The 23,466-nt window shown below is 56.6% G+C and overlaps 3 protein-coding genes across 4 annotated transcripts; 2 read left to right on the top strand and 1 right to left on the bottom strand.

Moving 5' to 3' along the window:
* Positions 1–5,078: 5,078 nt before the first annotated feature.
* CD93 (CD93 molecule) lies at positions 5,079–10,272 on the top strand. The gene is made up of 2 exons (XM_064445530.1): positions 5,079–7,090; positions 9,026–10,272. Exons 1-2 carry the CDS (start codon positions 5,370–5,372, stop codon positions 9,042–9,044), a joined length of 1,740 nt encoding a protein of 579 aa, XP_064301600.1. The 5' UTR covers positions 5,079–5,369; the 3' UTR covers positions 9,045–10,272.
* A 6,117-nt stretch (positions 10,273–16,389) lies between these two features.
* Positions 16,390–20,003, top strand: THBD (thrombomodulin). Its single transcript, XM_064445531.1, has one exon. The coding sequence runs from the start codon at positions 16,632–16,634 to the stop codon at positions 18,273–18,275; it is 1,644 nt and encodes a 547-aa protein (XP_064301601.1). The 5' UTR covers positions 16,390–16,631; the 3' UTR covers positions 18,276–20,003.
* Positions 20,004–20,260: 257 nt separating this feature from the next.
* SSTR4 (somatostatin receptor 4) lies at positions 20,261–23,253 on the bottom strand. 2 transcript variants are annotated; one of them, XM_064445532.1, is made up of 3 exons: positions 23,120–23,253; positions 22,810–22,957; positions 20,261–22,392 (listed from the first exon to the last, which is right to left on the bottom strand). In XM_064445532.1, exon 3 carries the CDS (start codon positions 22,342–22,344, stop codon positions 21,103–21,105), a length of 1,242 nt encoding a protein of 413 aa, XP_064301602.1. In that variant the 5' UTR covers positions 22,345–22,392; positions 22,810–22,957; positions 23,120–23,253; the 3' UTR covers positions 20,261–21,102. The 2 variants fall into 2 exon arrangements, with proteins under 2 accessions (XP_064301602.1, XP_064301603.1); XM_064445533.1 differs by lacking the exon at positions 23,120–23,253 and having other exon boundaries at positions 22,810–22,958.
* Between the last annotated feature and the right edge of the window lie 213 nt (positions 23,254–23,466).

The following is a 23,466-nucleotide window of genomic DNA, read 5'->3' as shown; positions in this document are numbered from 1 at the left end:
TCTTCTTCGCCGGGCGGGCGGGCGAAGCCGGCGAGGCTCGCGGGAGAGGGAAGCGCTCTCTTCACGCGGCTGCCTTTCATATGAGCCGCTGGTAACGTCTTATTTAAAAAAAAAAACCCTTGCTGTTTCAAAAGCATCCGGTTCCTGGCGACTGTGGGATTTGCGCAGCCTCCTGCAGAAGTGGCTTTGTGGACCCGGCGCCCGAAGCCGATGCTCTTCGGCACTGGGGGGATCTGCATCCCTGGGGCTCTGTGGTCCGTCTGCTCCAGAATAAACCCGAGTGAGCCTGGCTATGGTGCCATCCGTCGCCCGGTCCCGGCTGGCCGCTCAGCCGCCCCCTTCGGCCATCGGCAGCGGCTTTTTGCAGCGCCTCTGCTCTCCCGGTGGGGAACACAGGCTGCGGTAGTGCTTCGCGAGCCTTCCCAGCTCTTCTGAAAGCAAGGTGGAAACACATCCTTCCCCTCCACGCCGAGGCCCTTTCTTTGTCACAGCCACTGAGAAAAACTACCAGCGCTAAAAGAAGGTCTTACAAAAATAATTCCGAGTGATTACCACTGAAGAATTTGAAATATTTTCGTTTGCTTTTCTTATAAAGTTGACTTTCTTGCATTTATTTGCAGGGATTATTTTTCTTTTCTCTGGGTAAAGGCCCCTGCAAAAATCCTGGGAGGATGTGCAGAGCGTGATATTCCTCGGTCAGACTTACGGGAAGCTCCTGTAGCCCAAAGGGAATTCTAATATATAAAAATAATTTTATTTCTATTTAAAAATAAAGATAAAAATATGTAGAATAAGGATTATCAATCTGTATAGGAAGTATGCATATGTGTTTGTGCGCGTAACGCCATAACATAGATATCTCTAAATAAATAATAACTGAAGAGGCTATATATTTCTGGCAAAGACAAGTGTTGCATTAACGCATAAACCGTGGCACCAAGTCCCGTTGGGGCTGTGCTGCCTGCCCTCGAAACGCAGGCTCAGCCCGCTCCTGGGTGACACAGGAACCAGGCTGGTACCTTCACCCCCAGGCTGAGAAGAAGGATCCTAGGGCGAGACATCACCCTGGTGCAGACGGATCCCCTCCGAGGGCGAGACCCTGCTTGCTGCCCTCCCCGTCGCAGAGGTGCTTCCCAGGAGCCGGCTTCAGCGCCTGTGGCTCTTGGCAAAGCCTTTCTCCATCTGTCCCGTTACGCTCCAGGTTTTGGATGTGGTTTTCTCTCCCCCCTGCCCTCGCAGTCGGTGGTGTTTGCTTTCCTACTTCCTTCCAGGCATTTTTAAATAACTCGCGGGTCCCCAGCAGCTTGGCTAAAGCGTGAAGCGGCCGGCTTTGTGACTCCTGGTGCTCGTCTCAGACAGCACCGGGGGCTCTGCTGACCCTGCCGGGAGGGCAGGCCTGGCAGAGCGGGAGCAGGGAGGGGGGAACATCTCCCCGTACCCAGCCGCATCCAAAAAGCGTGCCAGAAATAAGTGCTTTGAGTTGCTGAACGAGCGAGCTAACGACGTGCCACGGCTTCATGAGACCCTTAACAAAAATCAGTAGTATTCTTTACCTGACGGCAAGGCATGCAAGCGAACGTGCCCACTCTTCCCATAAATATGATAACAATGATAGCTGGAAACTAAATAAAGCAATGTCCTGTTCCTGGTACTTTGGGTTTTTTTTCCATTACAGCCCTGCTAATTCCTGCTTCTCAGCAAGGGGCTCCGACACCGGAGACTAAGCATCACCCTTCAGAAATATTTAGCTGGAAAATGTTCCAATCAGCTCCGACAGTGTTAAGATTTCCTCGCTTTAAAAGCAGACGATAAAAATCTTACTCGATATCCAACAAGGTGTCACTGTAAACCACCAGAACTAAAGCGCGCTCGTGCAAGCGCGCCGCAGCCTCTCCTGCATTACCCAGAGCCAACCCAGTTCCACGTTGCCCAAATCCCCCAGAATTTCACACGCCAAAAAAATGCTACCCCATCCCAAGCCCCCGCACGCTGGGGCCGCAGCGGTTTGCTGCACGCCACCGACCCGACGTGATGTCCTTGAGGACGTCTCCAGAGGAAGCCCAGTTCCTCCTATTCTTCTCCGGCTGCTGCTGGCGCAGGTGTTCCTCCCCCCCGGCCCCATTGTCCCTTGTCCCAGCCTCGGGGGTTTGCACAAACAGCCATTGCTGATGTCGAGCAGATGGTGCATGTTTCCTTCTTTGGCCTCGGAGAAACATTTTTTTAACCAGTTCCTTCAGCAAGCTGATTTTTTAATTTTTTAAAGTTTAGTTTTATACATTTTTTAAGTGAGGCATGCCACTTGGCAGGATTTCTGGTCTCCAGAAGATAATTTGGTTTTGATTATTATCTGAAACAAGGGTTTATAGATGTGTTCAGCTGTGGGGGTTGAGAAACAAAACCCCTTTTAACTCAGGAACCAGGACTTTGATTAACTTTCAGATGGGAACATCAGCCCAATTGAGAAGAAAATTTAAAAAGCATGGCGTATTTAATAAAAGACAATAGATGCATGATGTGTTTTTAAGTACCAAAAACTACTCTCTTTCCAAAATCGTGGGTGAAAATATTAGCATAAGCTTTGCAGACTAAGATCTCGCTAAAAAGCAGTGGTGGGAGAGGTTTCCTGGCCATGAAATCGTAACCAGCCCGTAAACAGCCCTAGCAGGAGCATTCAAACATTTATGGGGGGGGAAAAAATAAAGCCACTGGAAAAAGCTATTAGCTGTATTCTTGAAAATCAAGGGAAAGGACCTGACACCGTGGCCTTGAAAAGTTCTCTTCCCTGGGACAGGAGCCCTGACTTCTGCCTGACTAGACCTCGACCACATCCTAACGGAGGGTATTGCCAGCGATTCATTAATTACTCCGCTGGAATGACCTCTTAAAAATAACCTCTAGTTGCGTATCAAAGCCTTTTTGGTTTTGTCCATAACCCCAGCTTGGAAATGTCCGGAGGAGCTACAGTTAGAACTGGCCGGGTTTTTTTGTCCATGGAACTTGGTGGGACAAAACAACCGCTCGTTTGGGTTCCTGAAATAAATAGTCAGTGGAGCGCTCTGCTTGTCTGGCCATTGCAGCTGGGAAGAGCACACCCTTAGCAGTGTTTTCTTAAAATCAAAGTCATGTACTGGTTTAGCATAAAGGAAATATTTTTGTGTTGAGCTATCCTATTTTGTACAAGTCGAAAAAAATTCACCCCCTTTCTCCCAGCAGGAAATTCTGAATAAAACCAATTCGAGATGGCGTCAAAAGTATATTTTCCCCCCAACACAGTGTTTTTCGGGGCGGCCGCTGACCCAAACCCCTGCGGTTTCAGAGCGTTACCTGTGGATCCCTGCATTTCAGTCTCAGCTCAGATAGGAGTGACACCTCCGCGTCACCCACGTGATGCTTCTCTCTTTTTTTTTAGTGACACCGGTGCCATCCAGCAGCTGTAGGGTGCGGGAGAGGCTGGTGGGGGGCTCCAGCTCCTGCCCCCTCCTCCTTTGCGTCCAGGGTCTTTGCAACCTTCGGATGTGCCAAGAGCCAAAGGCCAGCACCCGTCCCTGCCGCTGGCCAGGAGACACCCCAGCGACCAGGGCTCTTCCAGGAGCTCTGTACCCGGACTGGTCTGGGGAAGAACGGCAGAGATCTGTAGCCTTCAGAACTGGGGTCTTTTGAGACTTATATTTAGGGTATAAAAGAGGGAAGTGAACAAGGGGGTTTCTTGTGCCGGTGCCTTTGTTGGATTGCTGTCGCTCGCTACCGCGTTACTGACCTAACTCAGCACACCAAACCCAGAGAAATCAACAAACAGGAAGATGGGAATTCCTATCAACAGATAGGAATTAACGCTGAATTCTTGGTTATGACGGGTGCCTGCTGAGCGTGACAAGATAAGACAGGCTCGCAAGCCAAAGGGCTAAAGTCTGATTAGCTGCTGTGAGAGGGAAGCTCCAGGAGATCCCAGGTTGCAGAAGGGCAGGCTGACCGTCAGCGAGAGAACCGGGGTTAGCTTTTTTTAAACTTATTCGCTTTTTGCTTGTTTGCTATCCCAGCAAGCGGGACCCGCAAGGAGCACCGCATCTGGAGAGCCCCTCCTGCGACCCTCCCTTCTTCGGGGCAGTCCATCGATCATCACCCTCTGTAAGGCTGTCACCGCCCTGAGCTCCCTGCAGCCACTGCTCTGCGGGCAGGAATCTGCTTGAGAAGGACGGCTCTACAGTAAAAGGTGACGGGTCCGAACGAGGACACGCACGGGGGTGCTCAGACGTGCACAGCGCTGGTTTGCATACGTGCACGGCCGGTGCCGCGTGCGGCTGCGGCACCCCGACGGCGAGCGCACCCGCTGCGGCAGGAGAGACGTCACCGTGGTGCTTGGCATCTCCTGTCTGAAGGAGGATAAGCACAGCAAAATCTACACCAGCAAACATGGAATTTAAATATTTCAAAATCTTTAAATTTCAATCATGCTGCTAAAATGCTTTTGGATCCTAAAACACTGTTGCGGAGAAGTTGCCTCAAGCCTTTTTAGGGACTTTTGCAACGTTAATGTTTGTTTAAGCATTAGAGTGTGCTGCATTAATGCCTTCGCCCTTTCTCTAATGGCCTTCTGCAGAGCCACTGGCACCAGCCAAGCCCGGCCGATCCTCTGCGCTGCACCGGCTCGGGGTCAAGTGATTAGCGAGCTATTAACGCGGAGCATCACACTGTGCTGCTGGGGCGGCCGCCCGCCAGCGCTTCCCTCGGCGTGGAGAGTTTGCTCCAGACGGCATCGGGGACCGGCCGAGCTTGGCTCTGTCCTGGCAGCCTGGACCTTCCCACGACCTAGCTCCCATTTCAGGGCTTGTCGGTCTATTTAAAGCCCACGAAGAAGGGGAAAAATGCACTGGAAATGCAGCGTGCACATGAGACACCGCGCCAAATATTCAGTTTCTTTTAGAGGCCGATAGCGAGGGATCCCACGGCTTTTGATTTTTGGTTGTGTTTTTTTTTTTCCCCTTTTAGCAATACATGCCTGAAGACTATCAGGCCCTATTAGGGATTAGAAAAACCATCTGCTGGGTGAGCGAGTAGAAAGGAAAAGCAGGAACCCGGCTAGTTTCTCCCACAGAAAAGCAGAACCAGAAGCGCAGCCGGCCCCTTCGCAGCCGAAGCTTTAGGATGGGAGCGAGGAGCCGGCTGCGCCGGGAGGAAGGGGAAGACAGCGGGGCTAGCGCCGGGTCCGCCAACAACAAGCGGCGAGCCAAACCACGCTACAGGAAGCTGTAGCCTCCGGTGATAAATAGGAGACCCGGGAGCACAGGATGTGTGCAGGGTGAGCTCGGCAGGACGAGGGGATGTGAGCCGGCGGCTGACGAGTCCCTCCATCTGTCCGTCCAACAGGCGGGATGGCCATCGCCCGGCCGCTGGTGCTGCTGCTGCTGCTGCTGCTGGTGCGGGGGTCTGGCGGGAAGGACGCCGAGGTGATCTGCGCCGGCACCGCCTGCTACACCTTGCACCGGGCCGAGCTGGGCTGGAACAGCGCCCAGGAGCGATGCCGGGACAACGGCGGCAACCTGGCTCCGGCACGCAGCGCCGCCGAGGCCGAGCGGCTGCAGGAGCTGATGGCGGCGGGCGGCTGGCTGGGCCCGGCCTGGATCGGGCTGTCGCTGCCGCGGGGCCGGTGCGTCCAGCCGCAGGAGCCGCTGCAGGGTTTCGTCTGGGCGGCCGGCGGGGAGGCCGGCAGCTACTCAGCCTGGCTGTCGGAACCCACCTCCACCTGCCTCAGCTCCCGCTGCGTCAGCCTGCAGCTGGCCGGCCCCTCCGGCCCCGCCGGGTGGACCGACCGCTCCTGCCGGAACGTGCTGCCTGCCTTCCTCTGCAAGTTCAGCTTTCAGGGGATGTGCGGACCCCTGCCGCTGGCCGGGCCCGCCCGGGTCAGCTACACCACCCCTTTCTGGGTGCGCACCCCCCACATGGCGGCCGCCCCCTTCGGCACGCTGGCGGAGGCCGACTGCGAGGGGGGTGAGGGCCCGGCCTTCGCCATCTGCAAGGGGCCGCTGGAGGGGGGCGGCTTCGCCTGGGACCCCCCCGTACCCCTCTGCCCCGCCACCTGCGCCCAGTGCCAGCACCGCTGCCTGGAGGAGCCGGGCGAGCCCCCGCGCTGCGTCTGCCATCCCGGCTACCTCCTGGCTCCTGACATGGCCTCCTGCCTGCCCAAGGACCCCTGCGACCCCAACCCCTGCCAGGGCACCTGCCGGACCCGGCCCGGCGGCTTCGAGTGCGGCTGCGAGGCCGGCTACACCCTGGCGCCCGACGGCCGCCGCTGCCTGGACGTGGACGAGTGCCTGGCCGGGCCCTGCCACCACGAGTGCCGCAACACGGCCGGCAGCTTCGTCTGCCTCTGCCGGCCCGGCTACCGGCTGACGGAGCCAGGTGGCCACCACTGCCACGACGAGGATGAGTGTGCCCAGCCCGGCGTCTGCCCACAGCTCTGCCTCAACGTCCCCGGCTCCTTCCACTGCGCCTGCCGGCCCGGCTACCAGCGCCAGCCCGGCGGTGGCAATGCCTGCCTGGATGTGGACGAATGCCTGCGGGAACTCTGCCCCGGGCGCTGCCTCAACCTGCCTGGCAGCTTCAAGTGCCTCTGCCCACCCGGTTACCTCCTGGAGGAGGATGGACGTGGCTGCCGTGCAGCACCCACCGCCGGAGAGGAGCCCACAGGGGCCCCCAACAGCACCCTGCGGACCACGGGCATCCCGCAGACCATGGGCCTCCCACGGACCACGGGCATCCCACGGACCACGGGCATCCTCCAGACCACGGGTGCCCCACGGACCACGAGCATCCTCCAAACCCTGGGCGTCCCCGTCGGGGCGACACCGCCAGCCCCCACGGCAGTAGGGTCGGCGCCCGGCCCCGAGCACAGCACCGACGGCCCCAGGCTGCTCCTCTACTACATCTTAGGCAGCCTGGTAGCCATCCTGCTGCTGCTGGCCTTTGCCCTGGCCCTGCTGGCCTGCAGGAAAAGGGCGGCCAAGCGGGAGAAGCAGCCGGCCAAAAGCGCGGCGGACAACTACTGCTGGGTGCCCGAGCAGCCGGAGAGCCACAGGGCGGGCGGCGAGCGCAGGTAACGGCACCCGGGGCAGCGGGGGGACGCAGGGCGGCGAGCGGCAGAGAGCGTTTTTGCAAATTAAAGAGAAAAAATAAAAGGTGGTGGTGGGGGTGTGTCTGTGTGTGTGATGCTGTCTGTTCAACACGGGTTTGCACGTCCGAGAGCCTGTCCTGGGGTTCCTGGCAAACTGGGAGCTGATCTCCCCCCGCAAAAGGCGGGTCCCGGCACTGAGTGGGAAGGCAGCCCAAATCGGTCCTGCAGTTTATAAACCAGCCACTGCTCCTCCGAGGGAAGGATTAACGGGGACATTGCTGCGAGGTGGAGAGGGAATGGGGGTGAATCTGCCTGCCAGGGCTGCTCCTGACCTCTGCAAAACCTCACTGTGCTATTAAAAACAGCAAATGATAAGTATTGATTTGTCTTCCCAAAGGAAAACAGTTAATTCCAATTTTCGTTTGGTCTCGCCTACCTGTAATTGAAATGCCGACATGTAAAAGCAGCAGCTTCCCTGCCCCATCCCCACAGCCCCCCCTCCAGTCCTTTGCCATCCCAAAAGCAATGCTAGCCCCCCCCTCGCCTGCTGGGCAGCAGACAGCCTGCGTTCAACCCTTGGGTTTGCCTTGTTCTCATTGAAATGGGTTTGAAATTCTTAAGTGTTTCACCAGGGCAAGAACTGGTCTCTGCAGCCACAACTGGGGGCTTATTTTTAGTGTTGGTTGTTGTTTTGTTTTGTTTTGTTTTTTTTCTTTAAAAATAAAAAAAGTCACATCTGAGGTAACTGAATAAACCTTTCTAAAACTGCAGCTTCTGCAGGGGAGCAGACACCGTAAGGTTAGGGGAGCTTTCATCCCTGCGGCTCCCCGGGCCCGAGCGGGAGCCTGTGCGATCGCTCCGGGTTTGGGGCAGCGGGACAGCGATGCTCCCCCCAAGGCTTCGAGCCCCGTGAGGGCGAGACCTGACTCCCCCTCCGAGCCCAGGAGGTACCCAGCACAGGGAAAGCTGTTCAACTGGGCCTTGCAGACCAGGGGCCAAGGCAGAGAACGTAGGGTAGAAAGGTATGAAAAACTATGTTTAGAAGAACCGCCTACCCGTTTCCAGCGTATTCAGTTTAAAACCACTTGCAGACTACAGAAAACAATGCTCTCCTTCAAACGCAACCGGATGAGAGACCAGACTTTTCCTGTTGGATCATACTTTTTGGGTAGGACCCCTTCCTGAGTGCTTGGGGACCAGGCTGAGCATGATTTTTCATTCCTCCCCCTGCAGAGGATACACTGGATGTTGTATATTTGCTAATTATTACAAGTAAAGACTTTTAACCCCGCTTCAAAGCAAACGCTTTCTCAGGGCGAAGTTGTTCCCAGTCTTCCCCAGGTACCTGACTTCAGAGAGCTGTTTATATTCAGCCACTCCTGACAACGAAGCCTCTTTGAGCTGTTTCAGCGTGAATCCTCCCCAAAAACCTGAGGGGCCCAGGGGCTCAGTTTTCCTGCTTCCCGTCAAGCAGCGATAGCTTCATTTCGTACCCATGCCCTACAAGGCAAAAAAGGTGCTGGAAAAGAACAGGCATGTGATTTGAAGGGTGCATAAGTTTCCTGAAGTTTCTGCTGGTTTTATTGTATACTTGAGGCTTAATTGCTAGAGAAATGGGAACTGAACACAAAGGAGTCTGCTGTAGGCAGTGACCTGCATCCTGTTCTTCCATGTGTGGAGGAAAACCCTTTCCTGCTGGTTTTTTTTGTCTTCATTTCTCCATTGTAAAAATAAAAATAAAAAAAAATCACAAAACCAAAACCCACACAAAAAAAAATTAAAAAAACCCAAACAAAACCCAACCCAAACAAAAACAAACACAACCCCCCCCCCCCAAAAAAAAAAAAACAACACAGGAAAATGTAGCTGATAGCAATGTTTTTCATGTTCTGTCCATGCTTCCTTTTCTCCGCACAGTGTCTGGGAGAAGCAGTGAACACGGCAGCGGCGGCGTTCTTGGAAGTCCCGCAGAAAATTCATACCCTGTCTGCGTTATGACAAGCCAAGCATTTTGAATACATGAATAAATTAAGCAAACGAATAATCCTACCGAGATCAGCGGGACAACCTACAGACATAAAATTATGCCTGCGCCGTCGGGCTGTGCTGACTCAGGGTCTGTACGGGGAAAAGGCAGCCACGGCCACGCGCCTCGCATTGCAGGGACTCCTTGGCTCGCTTTATCGAAAGCTGGGGCATTTTCCAGACAGTAACAGTCTCTGGAGTGTTTCTGCCTCATTTTTCAGTTAAGGTATCAGTTAAGTGTTGTATATAATGCTTGTTCCACTATGAAAAAGGGAAAAGGAAGCGTAAGTGTGGGCTCAGAGCTGGTACACATCTGAGAAGTGTTATTTATTCCACAAATTCCTCAGTAAAACCTATAATCCGGATTTCTGTTACAACTCTCATATATTGCTGTACTGTAGCACCAATGGAGTATGGTAGCGGGTCCAGCCTAGGGAAGGCGTAGTTTGTGCCTAGGTTTAGTTTGGGTTCTCTCTGGTGGAACATTTCCTGATGTAGCATCTTTCACCCTGGCTCAATGACACCTGAACAACCTCGTGTCTCCCTTTCTTCTTGCCACAAACCCAGCAGGAACATTTTGATCTGTGTCCTCGTTCGGAAGTTATCCAGGGCCCAGTGAATCCTGGGGGCTAAAGCAAATAGGAAAGGGGCCAGGCAGTTTGGTACCCCGTCTTACAGTCGGAAGAGACGGGATATTCATCGCGGCCCGAGGGGGTTTTACTGCGGTGCCCAAGGCAGCTACCTCTGCTCCCCGTCCCTTCCACTTGAATCACGCGCCATTACAAGCAAGACCTATAACTGTCCTGCTGTTGCCGTGGCAGGACGGGCTGGCCAACATGTCTGAAATGCTTTGTACATATCACCTGGTTTGTAAGGGAGTAAGCGTTCTGTTTTTACTGTTCCAAATCAAGACACGCCTGAGCCTTTGTGGAAACGGCACGTCAGGACTGACTTTTGCTTTGGCATCTGCACGGCAACGGCACAGCACCACAGCCTTGCAGTTGCCTTTGGCGAAAAGAGTAAGGTTATCCCACATGTTGAATAACACTGTATATTGCTTTTCTGATGAAACACCAATAAAGTATAAGCAGAACGTGGGTTTATTGGGTTTTAATAAATATATATGATATCAAAACCTATTGATGGTGTACATGTAATCCTTGCATTTCCTACCGTGGCGGATGGTGCTAACAAACCCTCTATCAGTGCTCACGTAGCGAAGTCAGCGGGGTCTCAGACTTTCACAGGCGCTGCTGTCCTGAGCAAGGGCCCTTCGCGTCACGTCTCCCGAGACCGCGGGGTGGGGGCGCCGGGGTGATCTCAGCTGGATCCTGAGCCCATGGGCAAGGCCCTGAGCCCGCGAGCATTCCTGCTGATTTCAGCGCAGCTGTGTGAGGGCAGAGATCTGCTTTTCTGGCTCTGGTCAGCAACCGGGCACAGGATTCACTCAATGAATTCAAACTGCAGGGTTGCCGGTGGCTAGAGCTGCCTCCACGATGGGCACCACCGAGGGAAGGCCATCCTTACAAGGGAAAAGGTCACAAGGATGGGGGGGAAAAACCTCGACGACACAAAACCCCACTCGTATCGCCCACGTCTGCAACGGCATTCCTGTGCTGTTCTATCAGGCCCTGACGTTCGCCTTCGTTAGGGTTTAAAAACCAGGAAAACCCACACAGACACACACAAAAAAAGGGCATTACATCTCACGATGGATGTTTGGTGCCTCCACGCATCAGCCTACAAAGAGCATTCCCAGAATGGATGCGCCTGCCCCAGCAAGCGCCCACGGGGATAACGCACCGGCCACGCAAAATTTGTCAGCAGAGTCCGTGCAAGGAGCAGGGGGGTCCCTGCCGAGCACAAGGAGCTGCCAAGGGTGGGATGACGGTTGAGTTTCAGCAGGAACACCTCTTGCGAAGTGACGCAATGGGGAAACTCAGCCACCCGCCGGGATATCATTTCCCCCCGTTTCTGGGAGAGGTGCTGCAAGGAAACGGCCCCCACCAGAAGAATTTAGAGAAAAGGCACTGACTAAGGTTAAAATATAATCTACAAAATACCACGCTCCTTCCTTCAAATCCCACAAAGAGTCAGCCACTGTGAAAACAAATGCTTTAAATGTCTGCTCATTTCCTCTTCTTATTATCTTTGTCTTTTAAATATTTCTTGGCATTTGGCTCTCCCGAGCCCTTTCAAGGCCGCTAAGAACAGTTCGCGTCTTGCTGAGCAGATCAGAGCAGCGCCGGCGACAACGGGACAGAGGGAAAGAGCCAGCCTGCGGCAGCAGGAAGGTCCTTCAGCTTTCCTAAAGGAAAACCCGGCATGTGCCTCAAGGTCTCTCCGCTGCTGGGCAAGCGCGTGTGCTGGAGATGTTGGAAGGCTCCAGAGAGAGCTTACGGAGAAGGATAAGAGTCTAATGCCCCTAAATAAGCAAAAGGCCCAATGTTTTCCCTGCTGGGGTCCTGACAAGGTTTGTCTAGCCTCTCCATCCCCTGGAAACTGAGCGGCACGTGAGCCACCGCTTACAGAAGGTACCAATTAATTCCGCTGCGCTGGCTTGGGGCAGGGCACAGGGGTAGGAGAGTGTAAAGGCAGGTCACCAGGTGATGGTAGGAGGAGAAGTCACACGCTTCCCATGCCGCATAACATGAAGACCCAGGCTCGGGAGGCTTTAATCCCTGTGGGAAACGGCACCGGCTGCTTTCCCTGGTTGTAGTCCAAGAATTAACATAAAACTATGAGCCAGAGGGAAATAAAAAGCACCAGGCATGCTTGCAGGGCCTACCTCAGCCCTACCACTGCTCTTAAACTATATTTTCTGCACCCAGACTGAAAATAGTGGCTATAACAGACCACGGAGATGAGAGGGCATGGAGAAAACCTATTTCCCTGGTTTTAACGAGAAAAAAAGATTCACTCACCGCCTGGCAGGACCTCCCCAGCCCTGCCTTCTCCAAAGCCACCGCAAACAGAACTCCCTTCAGGCAAAACGGCTCTAAGTAGTGCTCTTAATTAATGTGCAGCCAATTAAGCACCCTCAGCGCAGCTGTGCAGCGACAGCCCCTTGCAGGTCCCGACCCCGCCTGGGTGCCCGGCCGGGCGTTAACTCTTATTTTTTGATGTATTTATTTCTCTGGCGCTTCCTGGCCCTGAGATATTTTTCCCCCTGTGTCTGATCCAGCGCAGGGAAATTCACCTTTTGTGCAAGGGATTCCTGCCCAGGGCCGTGGGGAACGCTCTCGTACGCAGCCGGTGGGCACCACGAAACCCCAGGCAGATGGCCCAGGTCAGGGAGAAGGGACCCCTGTGCAGCTTTAATGATCCCAAGTGGGATCAGCTGCAGGTCATACCTAGATGGAAAAGCACGTATATGCTACTGCGTGGTCTGCTTTTAGATTTTTTTAATCCTGACCCAACAATTTAATAGTATATTTTTCTATTCTATTCTATTCTATTCTATTCTATTCTATTCTATTCTATTCTATTCTATTCTATTCTATTCTATTCTATTCTATTCTATTCTATTCTATTCTATTAATTATATTAACTATATATTATACTACATTACATTAAATTGCATTATATGATACTACATTATATGAAATTGTATATAACTGTCAGCATTCTGACATTAGCAACGTCATTTCCAAAATCCAACAAACAAGCAAAGAAAATCCTTGACACACCCCCCCCCCCCGCCATAACCGTGGGGCAAAAGAACTATTCAAAATACCCACTGTCGGCATTCCTCTGACCAGAGGGTGACCATGACATTTCAGATGAGTCAGACCCAAGCAAAGCGAAAGGTCCCCCCGCTGTTATCGCGGCGGTCAGCCGGTAATGCCTAGCGATAACTCTGCATTGCGGAGCAGCGTGATTAATCAACTTTTATAAAGGAAAAGCAGCATGTCAGCAGGAAGGGCATTTCTGTTTCTGTGAGTCAGCCCGTCGGGGCCACATCAGCCAACGCCTGTCATGCTTTGAGGCAACAGAGGGAAGGGACTGTTGGAATAAAGAGGAGTTATTAAAACATGAACAATCCCGTTCCTCCTGCCCTGGTTATCTTTCCCTTCTACTGGCAAGTCCAGCCCTGCAAGCTGTTGTCGGCAGGGCAAGGACATCAGCGCGATAATCGGAGAGACTCTTGTTTTGGGAGTGCTGTATTTTTTTCCTGGAAATTTTCAACGTATTTCTCATCGTGAATCATTGAAAAGGAAATTTTTATCACTTTTTAGAATTTCTTAAAAAAAAAAGAGAGAACAGAAATCTATTGGTGGTTTTTTATTTTCCACTGACTACATTCTTCTTCTGTTGTTTGCCCTGACTTTGCCCCTCTCTGCTGTTTTGCTTCTGAAAACAGAAGAAGCAGAAGAAGAAGCAGAAGAAGAAGCAAAAGAAGAAGCAAAAGAAGAAGCAAAAGAAGAAGCAAAGGAAAAAATAAAAATAAGAAAAAGGAAAAAAAGAAAAAGGGAAAAGGGAAAAAGGGAAAAAGGGAAAAAGAAAAAAGAAAAAAGAAAAAGATAAAAAGACCGTTGGAAGTGAAAAAAAATGAAATGAAAACCAGGGAAACAACAGGTTTTACTAAAGAAAGGAGGGTCAGTGTTTCCAAGCCCTCCAGGAAATGTCTGGGAGTTATCCTATCCTCACATTTTGTGGTGATGAAGAGCAGCCGAGCTTCTTGGGTGAGTTGTTTTACCCAGGGAGTGGCTGGCGCTGGCCAGAAGGCCGCTGCGGGCTCACCCGCGTAGGCGCCCACTTGTCCCTCCTTTCCAGGGGTCAGAGGAACGGTGGATCACACCTACAGGACATGTGTCATCTAGGAGGAGACGATGGCTTTGGGCTGAGATTAGGGAACCCCGGCCTAAGCCCAGCCCTCATCCTGGGCTTCGTTAGCGCAGAAAACGAACCTGCCCTGCGCCGTACCCCCGCCTGCCCTTCTCCTTGGGGTGCATCTCTCCCGATGAAAGGAAAACCCACAGACATTGATCTCCCATGCAGGTGACAGGGCTGAAATTTTCAAGGGGGTGAAAGGAGAGCTTGGAACGCTCTGTGGGCTGAGGGCTGAGCTCTCCAGCGCTCCTCCTGCAGCCTGAGCAGAAAATGGCATTTCTTTGAGACTCCCCTTCCAGAGAGGCGGTGGATGAAGGTGTGAAAGCGGCCAAAGACAGGCAGGGCGAAAGGTGGCAGATAAAGGGCACGAGCCCCTCGGCTCCCGTTCCCACCAGGCTAGATTTGCAGCTCCCAAACAGCACCGCTTGTTTGGGGATGCTTATTATTACTCTTACTAAGGATTATTATTACTCTTTTCCCCATCTTTCCATTCCTCTGCAGCCTCGCGTGAGCTACGCGAACCACGCAGGGCCGGAAGAGGACAAGACAAACCCGAAGAGTTTAATAAAGTAACCGCCTTGCAATGAGTGAAGCAAGAAAATACGTATTTGCTTCCCCGCAGGGGATCCCGAGGGCTAATTGCAGTGACTGAGTCTTCTGGTAAAAACACCGCTCTCAAAATTGACAAAAAAAAAAAAAAAAGGGCCAAATACCCTTTCCTTTGAGTGGCGAAGCTTTGGATGTTTGCTTTTCATTTTTATTTTGCTCTTGGCTATGTTCTGACAGCAGAGGTGGATCCTGCAAAGATAAAAACATGGAAAGGGTACAGCTGTAGAGCAAACAGCGGCAGAGGCGCCCGTGAGGGAGCGGAGCCAGCGTCCCGGGGGTGAGACCCCCCCGGCTGGGCAGGAGCACTGGGGATGGGGGCCCTCTCCCAGAGCTCAGCCCCAGCTCTCCCTGCACCGCTCCGGCAGCGTGGGAGCCGGGGCGCTGTCCCGAAGCGGGGCACAGCACGCTGCCGGCCTCTCCACGCCGATTTTCTCTAACTTCTATTTTGCTGTTTCTCTTTGCTTTCGCTAAATAAGAGCAAGGCCACGCCAGCCCTCTTTATAACTGGGGGCTGATTTGCAAAGCCTGGGGGAAATCCCACATTTTCCTGGCGTCCCATCTTAGCTCAAATCCTCTGGAACTGCTTTGCTGGGCTGCAAATTGTAAGGCACATGGACACGGTCGTCCATCACTGTTCACTCCACACCCTTCAAGCACAGGGAAGGGCTCTCCCAACTCCCTGACGGCTGTAGCAAAAATCAGTAAATCCCCAGGGACATCTCAGAATTACTTTCCTCTTTGAAAAACCCCACATTTTTGTTCTTTAAAGCCTGGCTTTGCCCTGGCAGCCCGACCCCTGCCTTCGCTCGAGCGCACCCTTAATGCCCAGATGAGTGCTGGGAGCTGCCACTGCTACAGGTCCGTGCTCCCAAGTGGTGAAGACACCTGAGCGGTGGGCACTTCTTCCCAGCAACGTGGATGCCCGCTGCAGCCTCCCACTGCCAGCGGTGGACGTCACCCTGTGCCGTGCCACCATCCCTCGGGGACCCTGCCTCGCCCCCGGAGAAGAGAAGGTTGGGGGGCAGGTGGGCACGGCCACCTGGGCCCTGACCCTGGCTGCCTTGAAGCTACGAAGGTATCTGGCACCCTGCGCGGTGTGCGGCCGAGCGGCAGCCTCCCTCGGAAACGGCGGGTGGGCGATGGAGACGGTGAAGCTCCCGGAGAGGCGGTGGGCGAGCGGCGGTGCTTAGGCTGGAAGGGACCACCAGGTCTGGCCCTGGCGGGGCGTCCCGAGTGGGGAGGGCTTGCGGGGCTGCCGTGGGTGCTGCTCCCCTCACCGCCTCGCGTCAGCCCCGGGGCTGTGAAGGCTTTGGGCCGCAGTAAAGCCGGTGCTGTAGCAAGACAGGCAGCCTCACAACCGGCGTGAGGAGCCCAGCGCGGCCGGGATGTCCGACTGCCCTCCTAAGGTGCCCTTCAGCAAGTCACCGTCCCTCCAGCGCCTGCTCCCCCCTCGCACAAGGAGAAAACATATTTTTCCCGGCTCTGCTCAGCCCCTAAGCCCGCGCCCCCCGGTGCCGCCGGCGCCCGGCACCCCGGCGCTGGGAGACCCCTCCCTGGAGCACCCCGGGGGGACGCGGGGCAGCGCTCAGCACCCCACCCCCCCCCACCCATCCCCGTTCTTGCGCGTTTTCCAGCCCCGCTCCTCCCATCGCGGCCCCGGCGGCGAACATCCCCGGGCCGGGCGGTCCCTGCCCCGCCGCCCGGGTGGGACCAGCCCGCGGCTCGGCGGGGAGGAGCCGGTAGAAGGAAGGGTGGGGGTGCTGGTGTGGGGGGGGAGGGAGGCAGGGAGGGGTGGGGGGGTGGGGGACCGGCTGGGCGGCGGCTGGCCGGCTGCCCCCGGAGGGCCGCCCCCGCCCCGCCGCCGGGATTTACCCGCCGCCGGGGCCGCCCCCGCCGCAATCCCTCCGTACGGCGGCGGCGGCGGCGGCCCGTTCCCGGAGGCGCTTCCTTCCTGCGGCGGGCGGCGGGGAGGGCCGCGGCGTCTATAAATCGGGCGGGAGGGCGGCGGCGGGATGCCAGAGATTTGCGGCGCCGGCCGGCCCCTCCGCCGCCCGCCATGCGGCGGCTCCTGCTGCCGCTGCTGCTGGGGCTGGGCATCGCCGGGGAGCCGGAGCCCGCAGCCCCCTCGGGAGCCCAGTGCTTGGAGCACGACTGCTTCGGGATCTTCTGGGCGGCGAGATCCTTCGAGGAGGCGAGCGCGGTGTGCCGGCGGGGCGGCGGGCACCTCATGACCGTCCGATCCACCGTCGGGGAAGACGCCATCGCCGTCCTGCTGCAGAACCGCAGCGGGTGGCTGTGGCTGGGGCTGCGGCTCCGCCTGCCCTGCACCCAGCCGGCCCAGCGCCTCCGCGGCTTCCAGTGGGTCACCGGCGACGGCCACACCGATTACTCCAACTGGGCGTCGTCGAGGCAGCAGTGCGGGGAGATCTGCGTGGCCGTGTCGCGGGAGCTGCGCTGGGAGGAGCGGCTCTGCAAAGCGCCGGCCGACGGCTTCTTCTGCGAGTACAACTACGAGGGCAGCTGCCCGCGGCTCTCCGCCGACGAGGGGCTGCTCGTCACCTACGCCACCCCCTTCGGGGCCCGCGGTGGGGACTTTCTGGTGTTGCCGCCCCGCAGCACCGCCGTCGTCCCGTCGATGGGGCTGGAGTTGCGCTGCGATGAGGAAAACGGGGGGCTGCGCTGGCGTCGCGCCGCCCCGGGAGCCTGGCCCTGCCGCCTGGCTAACGGGGGATGCGAGGGGGACTGCCGAGAAGAAGGCGGCGAGCCACGCTGCTCCTGCCCCGACGGTAAGCTGCTGGATGCCGACGGCCGCAGCTGCAGGTCGCCCTGCGCCGGTGCGCCCTGCCAGCATCACTGCATCGTCACCGGTACCACCTTCTTCTGCATGTGCGAGTTGGGCTACCGGCTGGCCGCTGACGGCAGCAGCTGCGAGGACAACGACGACTGCGCCTTGGTGCCGGCGCTGTGCGAACAGATCTGCGTCAACACCGAGGGCGGCTTCGAGTGCCGATGCCACCACGGCTACGAGATGGTAGAGGGGCATTGCCGGCCCGTCTCCCGCTGCTACGAGGCGCCCTGCGAGCAGCAGTGCGAGGACGTGCCCGGTGGGTACCGTTGCAGCTGCTTCCCCGGCTACACCATCGACTCGCAGGTGCCCAGCCGCTGCGTGCTGCACTGCAACCGCAGCCAGTGCCCGGCCCAGTGCGACCCCCACAGCCAGTCCTGCGAGTGCCCCGAGGGCTTCTTGCTGGATGACGAAGGTGGCGAAGGCAGGAAGGTCTGCGTGGACATTGATGAGTGCGAGATGAACTATTGTGAACACAACTGCACCAACCACCCTGGCAGCTACGAGTGCCACTGCCACGATGGCTACCAGCTCCTCAAACAGAACCACTGCACCAAAATCCTTGAGGAGGACGGGGATGGAGAATACTCGGGGGATTTCAGGCCTGGACCCCAGACACCCATCCCCAGCCGGACCCCACCGAAGGCAGAGCACCTCCACCCCGGCGTGCTGGTGGGCATTGCCATGGGCGTCCTCTCTGTGGCCCTGGCCCTGCTGGCCCTGGGGTATCACCTGGCAAAGAAGCGCTGCAGAACCCCCACCACCATGGATTACAAGTGCAGCGGCCCCCACGAAAAGGAGATGGGACTTCAGCCGGTCGCCTCGGGGTGTGCCACCTCTGGCCAGAAACTGTAGGGAGACCGGGCAGGACAGAGAGAGGGAGGTGGATGGACCTAGGTAACATTTACTCCCCCCCCCCCCAGTCCTCCCCAATTTTTTAATGATAAAGAGAATTTGGGAAAAGCTGTGATCACCCCCACATCCAAAAATACTCACTGCTTTCCAGCCGGCTCTTGCGATACTCGCGCCAGTGAGCGGGGAAGGTGGAAGGCATGGAGCACCGCACCGTTTCTGCTCCCTTCGCAGGCAGCGGCGGGCGCTCGCCTTTCCTCTTCCCCAGCCAGCAGCTGGGGGGGCTTCAAGGAAAACCTGTATTTGTGTCTCCATCTGGAACTGACGGTTTAAATCCACATCGATGCGGGGCGAGAGCACACGTGCCGCGGCCGGCTGAGTCGACACGGACCGTGGAAGGTCGTCTGACCCCAGTTTCCCCTCTCCTCAGCCAGGAAGCGTGCCGCTGGGCTGGACGTGATGGTTCTCCCAGGGTGATGAGGAGCTGGGGTGCTCCTGCCTTTATCTGGGTTCGGTTTAGTTTTTTTTAAACTGGTGGGTGATGGAAGAAGGAGCGAAGATCTTGTGGTCAGCACTTTGCCTTGCTTCTCTGCCCCCCTCTGCCTCATCGGCAGAAATCTCAGTTTTTGTTCCCCCCCCATCTTTTGCCTCTTACCGCTGGCAGCTGAGCACTTTTCACCCTAAATCACTAGCAACAGTGGGGACCCTGCTGGGCTTCACCGTGTGAGGGCTGAAATGCCTGATTTCTATTCCCTCTTACTGTTTTGGGGCTTTTTTTTCGGGGGTGCAGAGGTTAAATGGGGATACTGAGACTGGCAGGGTAATTTTTCCTGTGGTTAGAAAGGTTGTTTGCAGCACCAGGGAGCCTCGTGCTCCCCACCCAGTTTATTCAGTGACTTTCTGTTGCTGCTGGGTTGAACTCTTTGGGTTTTTTTGTTTTGTTTTTTTTTTTTTTTTTTACCAACCTTAAACCGAACCCTCCTGTCCACAGGGTTTTTTTCCAGTTTTTCCTTTAGTCTTGCCCAGATCCCGGCCGAGAGCTGAATCTAATCCATGTTGAAGCTCACGGCAAAACTTTCCTGGGGGTCAGGATCCAGCCCGCTGCTTGCTTCCCAGCCATCGGCTTGTTGGGGGGGAGATCTGGGAAACTGTTTTATGCATTTTTCCAGCTCCATCGTTCAGCGGGGAGACAAGGGGCAGCTCTGCAAAGCCAGCGTGCTGCCAGGGCTGGGGGCGGGGGTCCTGCTCCGGCAGCTGCAGTGGGGTGAAGCCGGCGGCTGTTGGTGCAGCCACGGGGCGAGCGGCGGAGCGGGTGCTGACAGCTTTATGCCCGTGAAATATCAGCCTGCAGCAGCGCTTAGCCTTCCCGCAGGAAGTTTTGCAAGCCTGGGGTTAGAGCTCGGGAGGGCTGGAGGCTGCAGAGGGGCTGCAGAGCTCCGGGGGGTTGGGTCCCCCCGCATCCCCCCTTATGTGATAAGCGAGCTTGCCTTCACGCAGCGTTTCCCCCTCCTGATATGATAGAGCTATGTTGCAGCCTCCAAGGAAAAGGAAAATATATGCGTTGTATGAACTGTAGCTTTCCTACTGTAAATGGTTCAACCCACTGTTTTATACACCCGGCACATTTGTAAATACTTATTTATTTATTGGAAATATACCCTACGCAATGCACAATCACATGGTGATTTTGTGTGTAGACCAATAAAGCTTTTACAGTCTGGTTTATAGAAAGCTGCTAATGAAATATTCTTTCTCCCCTTCCCTAAAATGACTGGTTTCCCTTGCTGAGCATCGCCCCGTCTCGCAGCCAGAGCTCCAGAAGTCACAAACCCAGCTGGAACAAAAAAGAGGAGCTGTGGGCTCTTAGCGGAGCATCAGGCTGCAAACATGCCCTGCTGGTTATTTCACCACTGTGATTAAAATAGAAGGAATGAGCCATAAATAATGGAGAACAAGAATAACATTAAAAGGACAAAGTTAAAACCAAATAAGCTGGAAATGGCTAATTTAATGCTACCTCAGTGCAGCCAAGCCGGTACAGCCCCTTCAGCTCAATTTTCTAGGGGGATGTGTTTCAAGTACCACCAGAGTTGATGTTTACCTGTGGCAAAGAGAGCGGGATTTGGTTCTCCTTGTGGAAAATACCATTTTGGTCCTGTGTGCGCTAAAATCCCTTTGCCTGGGAATTTTTTATTGGCGGGAGGGAGGTTTATTGGTGGGACCCAGGTTTTCTCCTTCCCCCATTAGCTGAAGGGGAGTTTGGGGCTCTCTGGCACCTGCCAAGGCTCAGTTTGTCACATCTCAAGCTCTGATCTCGGTTGTTCAGAAACTCCCCCTTTTTTCATGTAAGAGGAACCCGAAGGGGTCAAACCGACCCTGTGCTCCCAATGCCCTGCAGAGCTGATGCAGAAGTCCGGTCCGGTCCTGGCCCCTCGTCCTGCTATAGACGTAGAGGGGCTGATGGGCTTTGGGACTTTTCTCTGTCTTTCGAAGCGTGTTTTGGGAAGGAACGGGAAATCTGTGTTTTATTATTGGGGGGGGGGGGGCACCCGCCCCGTGGCTACAGTCACTGTTCACTAATGCGTTTTGAAATCCTCATCACCACCGGTCCCAGCGGAGGCCCCTCGGTGCCAAAGGTAACAGCAATAATTACTCAGTCGACGTAATTAACTGTATCACGGGCCAGTCTTATGGCTTTTTATTTTGTCGAACTGCACGGCACAAGCGAGGACCGGCGGTGTGGGGCATGGCAGTCTTCCCCCTCTCCGGCCGGGGTCCCCTTTGCCCGGTGGAGACGCCCGTCTGGGGGCCAGGGAGGCGTGAGGCCACCCTAGAAGGTGGTGGTCTTTGCGAGGAGGGGTCCAGGCTTGCAGCAGGGCTCGGGGTGCACTGGCTCCTGCTGGCAGGGCAGGGGTGGGCACATGCAGCCCTTGCCTTTGTCGTCACCCCGAGGAGGGGCACAGTAGTCGAGGGGCTCTTCCTCCTCCTCCTCCTCCTCGGTGGCTCCCTCCCTACCGTGGCAGCAGCAGAGGCTGGCGTCGAGGCAGCGGCGCAGCACGCCGTGGAAGGAGTGCCGGAAATTTTCGGAGAGGAAGCCGTAGAGGATGGGGTTGGCACAGCTGTTGGAATAGCTGAGGATGAGGGAGGCGTTGTTGACGGTGGCATCCAGGCGGCCGGGCAGCAGGAGGTTGACCAGCTGCACCACGTAGAAGGGCATCCAGCAGACCACGAACATGGCGACCACCATCAGCACCAGGCGCGTCAGCTTGCCCTCGGAGCGCCGGCGCTGCTGCCAGCCCACCCGCTGCGCCACCGCCCGCATCTTGCCCACGATCAGCAGGTAGCACAGCCCCATGGCCAGCACCGGCAGCAGGAAGCCCAGCAAGGTGGTGTAGACCACAAAAGCTGCTGACCAGGCTGGGCTCGGCCACAGGAGGTTGCAGGCCACTGCTTGGCCATCGCGGGTGGTTGCCGTACCGGCGAAGATGGGGATGGGTGAGGCCACCAGCAAGGAGAGGAGCCACACGCCCCCGTTGACCATCTTGGCCACCCGAGGGCGGCGGTAGGTGGCTGCCCGCAGCGGGTGCACCACTGCGATGTAGCGGTCCAGGCTGAGGACGGTCAAGCAGAAGACGCTGGTGAACATGTTGAGCCCGTCGACGCCCAGCACGGTGCGGCACAGGGCCCGGCCGAAGGGCCAGTGGTGCAGGGCGGCCGACGTGGCCACGAAGGGGATGCTGAGCATGAAGAGTTCGTCGGCGATGGCCAGGTTGAGCAGGTAGATGTTGGTGGCCGTCTTCATCTTGGCGTAGCGCAGGATGACAAAGATCACCAGGGAGTTGCCCAGCAGCCCCAGCAGGCACACCAGGGCGTAGATGCACTGGATCACCACCATGCCCGCGATTTCGCCCGCCCTGCCGCCCCACTCCGCCTGCCCCTGCTGCCGGCCGGCCTCTCCCGTGGCCGCGCTGGTGTTGGGGGGCATCTCAGAGGCGGCCCAGCTGGATACGGTCCAGAGGGGCACGCCGGCTGCCTGGGCCCCTGCTGGGAGCTGCTCGGCGTCGGCACTCATGCTGGGAGGTGGTCCATGGGTGGGACACTGCTGGGGACGGGTGCCAGCCTGCAGGCAGGGCACGGGCAGAGAGAGAAGGGGGTGAGAGCTGCGGTACGTGGTGGATGCAAAGCATGCTCCCCTCCCTTCCCCCTCAGGTCATGGCCACGTGCTTTGGGCAGCCTGTGGCCCCCCTGCTCCCTCCACCCGCCCCACACCCCCCGCTGCTCGGGGCACCTTCACATCACTCCTCAGTGTGGCAGCATCCCTCCCCAGGCCGGAGCATCCCATCTGGGGTCTCGGGGGCTGTCGGCGTGGGGTGTGCGTTAACCGTGCGTGGGGGGACCTCGGCTGCCAGTGGCAAACTGGTGGCATGACCTGGGAATGGATGCTGCCATCCGCCTTAACAAACCTCTAAAAATCTCAATGGTTTCATTAACCCCTGCGGGGGAAGCAAACGGAGAAACCGAGCTGGAGATATTTTACCTCTCAATCCTCCAGGGATTGAAAAAGCCTCCCGCCTCCCTCCCGGGGGGCAGAAGCAGGCGCTGGGAGCTGCTCCGGTGGGATCCGCGGGCTACGGGCAATGCAAAGTCCTGCTTGACCTGAATCAGATGACCAGAAGGATCCGGACCTTTTAAAGTGAAAGATGGACCACGCTTGCCGGATGGGAATACAGGCTATTCTAGCTCACCCCCCTCCCATCACCTATGCCACGAAAATCAGCTTTCCCATTAAAAAATAATCCAAGTTTCTGATTTACGCTCTCCGATTGAAAATAAAGCAGCAGACGTACCCTTCCCCCTTCTCTCCTAGGTGTGGGGTGTTCTGCTGGCTGCGGCCTCGGCGAGGGGGGACCCCATCCCGCGGGGCTCTGCCGGCGCTGAGCCCTCCTGCCGCCCGGGCCGGTGGCGCGGCCGGCCCCCGGTGCTGCGGGCACTGCGGCGGGCGGGCTGCTGCAGTCCGGGGCGGGAGGGACCGGCCCCCCCCGCGCACCCCGCTTTCGCATCCCCTTCGCACCGGCGGGTCCCTCCGGGGGCCGGGAGGCGGGAGCGGGGGGGGGTCTCCCCGCCCGGGCAAGGCAGGCGATGGAGGCAGGTTGCCCTGGCGACTGCCGGCAGCCCGCCCCCGGCGCTCGCTCCC

Source organism: Phalacrocorax carbo, chromosome 3 (genome assembly GCF_963921805.1).
Source record: "Phalacrocorax carbo chromosome 3, bPhaCar2.1, whole genome shotgun sequence".
NCBI lineage: Eukaryota > Metazoa > Chordata > Aves > Suliformes > Phalacrocoracidae > Phalacrocorax > Phalacrocorax carbo.
Note: the sequence above shows the minus strand (reverse complement) of the source record. Positions and strands in the feature narration are given on the sequence as shown.

What these genes read in the sequence shown, in the direction of transcription:
- CD93 (XM_064445530.1), top strand. Translation starts at nt 5,370, where the DNA reads ATGGCCATCGCCCGGCCGCTGGTGCTGCTGCTGCTGCTGCTGCTGGTG.
- THBD (XM_064445531.1), top strand. Translation starts at nt 16,632, where the DNA reads ATGCGGCGGCTCCTGCTGCCGCTGCTGCTGGGGCTGGGCATCGCCGGG.
- SSTR4 (XM_064445532.1), bottom strand. Translation starts at nt 22,344, where the DNA reads ATGAGTGCCGACGCCGAGCAGCTCCCAGCAGGGGCCCAGGCAGCCGGC.